This window comes from Eublepharis macularius, chromosome 19, assembly GCF_028583425.1.
Source record: "Eublepharis macularius isolate TG4126 chromosome 19, MPM_Emac_v1.0, whole genome shotgun sequence".
Classification (NCBI taxonomy): domain Eukaryota; kingdom Metazoa; phylum Chordata; class Lepidosauria; order Squamata; family Eublepharidae; genus Eublepharis; species Eublepharis macularius.
Genome location: NC_072808.1, coordinates 6,092,770 through 6,096,342, shown reverse-complemented (window position 1 = coordinate 6,096,342; position 3,573 = coordinate 6,092,770). Strand labels below are relative to the sequence as shown.

Sequence of the window (3,573 nt, the reverse complement as noted above, 5' to 3'; positions counted from 1 at the left end):
CAATGGCAACCATCCTGGTTCAGTGGCATGCAGGATGTCTTTAAAATGCTTAAATAAAATTGAGAAGGCACCCATTTCTTAGGAAAACAGGACCACACAATAACCCAACCCCCACCCCAGGTTCTTCCCCCCCCTTTAGTAGGAAGCAAAAAAAGAAAGGAAAATAACTCACCAGGCGTTCCCAAGTGAATCTGTGTCACACTCACTGGTTTTATTGAACAAGGGGACTTTCACATATACACTAAAACTCTTTTATTGCAAGTTTACAATGATCATGTAAAATCAGTCCCAAAAACACAAGAACCACGACGAAAAAAAAATAATCCCAAAGGAATCTAGCTATTGACTTTTGTCTTTCCACTTTCTCCTTCGCTTTCCCTTTCTCTCCCCTCTTTTGCTTCTCATATTTAAATAAGCCATAAGTTCGCCTGCTACTTCTAGCTCCCGTGTTGTTTTCTCCCCTTTATTTATTTATTTTTTTAAAAAACCTTGCCCCACATTTGTACAAAAAGAAAGAAAGAAAGCCTTCAGTGGTCCGTTTCCTTTTGTTGTTCTCTTATTTGTAAACGCACAGAGCAAAATAACGACATTCTTTCCTTGTCCGTGTAATTATTAGCATATGTCCCGATTATTCATCTAAAACAGAACATTTAGCTCCCCCCAAACACACACACACTCTCTCTCTCACACACACACACATCCATTCCATCTCGCAACTCCTTCCCTTTAAAAAATAAATAAAACCCTGAAAATGGCGTTTAAAAAAAACCCCAGCAGGTACTTCACCTGGTCTCTCATGCTAAGAATTCATGCACGGAATGTCCGAGATCTTGGAAGACGATCTCGTCCTTTTGTGTGTCTTTCCCCTCTTTTTTTAAATATATATACGCACAGGAAAAAAAAAACTACGAGGGGAAAAAAGAGAACCAAAATATATAGATATATATATTAGATTCTATAAATAATCAGAGTCAGTTTTGTGGGGGGGTTGGGTTTTTTTCTGTTTCTGTTTGTTTGTTTGTTTATAACCTTGTAATATCCTCTGCTCGTTGTTCCTGAGATGTGCTTTGCGAATGCTCCTCGCTAGCAACCGGGTTGGAAGAAGCAGAGATGGAGCCGCTGGAAGAATTGGCCGGAGCCGTCGACCTCACTTTGGTATTGGGCAGCCTGTGGTCTTTTTTCCATTTCATCCGCCTGTTCTGAAACCAAATCTTGATCTGTCTCTCCGAGAGACACAAGGAATGGGCGATTTCGATGCGCCTCCGCCTAGTCAGATATCTGTTATAATGGAACTCTTTCTCTAATTCCAAGACTTGCTGTCTGGTGTAGGCAGTTCTGGACCGCTTGGGCTCGCCTCCATTGTAATTGGGGTTCACTGGAAAAACCAAAGATTCGCGTGAATACAGAGGCGGAGAGCGAGGGGAAAGGCAAGGCAGGCAGAGAAGCAGAGAGAGAGGTGCACATCGAGAGAAAGAAAGATTTCCAGTGGCTCAAGGGAAAGGGGGAGAGCCAGAGAGGGGAGGAAAAAAAAAGTCATCAGCTAAATGGGTTATAAAGAACCCAAGACTTTCTCTTCTAATAAGAAGGGGCTTCCCTGGCTTGAAAAGAGCCTGAATTATTTATGCACCCCTCGCAAAGCCTTTGGAGTTTCACACATACATAACAGAACGAACCACATGGCTGGGGCTGCCCAGACTAGCTTGGCTATAAAATTTATGGTGGGTGTAATTACCCACTCGGAGTCGTAAATCCAGCTCAATTGTGCTAACCCGGAGCCTCTCGTGGAAGGCAAAGGAGGAGATGGGGGGGAAAGAAGGAGAGAGCGAGTGAGTGAGACGGAGAGAGGGAGCGTGTGCCTGAGCTGGAGAGCACGGGGTGGGGGAGAAAAAGGGGGACCGAGAGGGGAGAGAGAAGGAAAAAGTTGCCTACCCGTACTGACGTGGATTTTTTTCATCCAGGGGTAGACTATGGGCTGCTTAGTGGCCGTGCTGCTGGGATGCTCGGGGGTTTGCTGGTTGCAGGCTGGAGGGGCCGGGGCTGGCGAGGTGGCCGTGCTGGAGAGAGCCGTTTGGTCACAGAGCTGCTGGGGCTGCTTCTCGGGGAGATGGTGGCCTCCGGGCGGCGGTCCATGGCCCCTGGGGTGCGCTGGGGGGTGGCTTGGCCCTTGGAGGCCGGCGCAGCTGTACTGGCGCTCGGGGTAGCTGGGTCGCTGTGGAGGTGGAGGGAACAAGTCCTGGTGCTGCTGCTGGAAACTGGACTCTCTGGTCCGGCTGTAATATTCCGGACTGTGGTCTGGGATGTAATTATTTTGCGAATATTCTTCGCATGGAGGAAATTTCGGATCGATGTAGTTAGAGTCCATCAAATACGAGCTCATGATCATTAATTTCTGGAGTGGAAAATAATTTTTCTCGCTTTGTCGTTTTTCTGCTCCATAAAACCCTCCTACTAGCTGGCGACCCCGTAAAGTTAGTTTCACCATGTGACTCTTTGCGCCAATCAGGCCAGCCGAGCTAGTCCCCGGATAAGGAACCAAAAGCTTATTCAAAATGTATCCAATTTGTGTGTGCGCGAGTGTGGGTGCGAGAGAGAGAGAGACAGAGAGGGGGGGGAGCAAGTGTGTGTGTGTGTGTCCATGTTGTTGTTTGTGAAAACCCTTGCAACTCAGAGCACAAGGGATGAGCGGAGGGGAGTAGATGGAGAAGTGCAGGCGATTCTCTTTTTCTCTGTTAAAAAGCAACATCAAAGGACAGAGCAGAGGTGGGGGGGAGGAGGAGGAGATGCAGGATCACCCCCCCCCCCACACACACACACACACCGCCACCCCCTCTCAGGTATACAGGAACTGGTTGTGATCCAAGAGTTAACTAAATCCCTGCACAGGGAGATCAGTTTAGGTGACAGAGAAGGAAGCAGGATTCACAGTGTCTGCTTGTTTCACCTTAAAGAAAAGCTGGGGGGAGGGCGGTGACCCCTCTAGAGAGCACACAGGGCACCATCAGTGACACTTCTGAACACCCCCAACAATACACCCCCCCCCACGCACACTGGAAGATACTTCAATATTTGTGGTGCAGTGGATTATAGGAGAGAGACAAAGGAGACAGGTTACCTGGAAGGAGGAGGGGGGAAGGGGATATGCAAATCACCTTGGCGTCATTTGGAGTCCTCTGCCAAAGCTCCTCACCCTTCGCTTAAGGGCGAGCTGATTGGGTTGAAAGGGGCTGGTGTAGTTGTGAATGAAAGCAGGGTGCCTGCTCCCCAGCCAGATGGCAGGACCACCACCCACCCCCTGTTAACTATTTGGGACGGGGAGGGGGGCTATTAAGAAGAAAGATGAGTGTAGGAGGAAAACCAGGAGACAAGTGATTTTTAAAATATATATATCCTGCTAGGTTTTAGAAATGGAAATCCCTGCTGTGCTTTAGGGAAGAACACACGTGCCCAGTTCTGCTGGGAGGCAGGTAGGGAGATGTGGACGGAAGATGCGTTCCTCCTTCCCTACAAGAGGCAGCTCAAATCCCTCCCTTCTCCCTGGCAACCACAGATTCATGGAGAGGTATGTGAAATCTT

At 48.3% G+C, this 3,573-nt stretch overlaps 1 protein-coding gene across 1 annotated transcript; it reads right to left on the bottom strand.

Annotated features, from left to right (window-relative positions):
• Positions 1-201: 201 nt before the first annotated feature.
• On the bottom strand, positions 202-2,482 carry HOXC4 (homeobox C4). The gene is made up of 2 exons (XM_055003987.1): positions 1,930-2,482; positions 202-1,375 (listed from the first exon to the last, which is right to left on the bottom strand). Exons 1-2 carry the CDS (start codon positions 2,480-2,482, stop codon positions 1,023-1,025), a joined length of 906 nt encoding a protein of 301 aa, XP_054859962.1. The 3' UTR covers positions 202-1,022.
• Between the last annotated feature and the right edge of the window lie 1,091 nt (positions 2,483-3,573).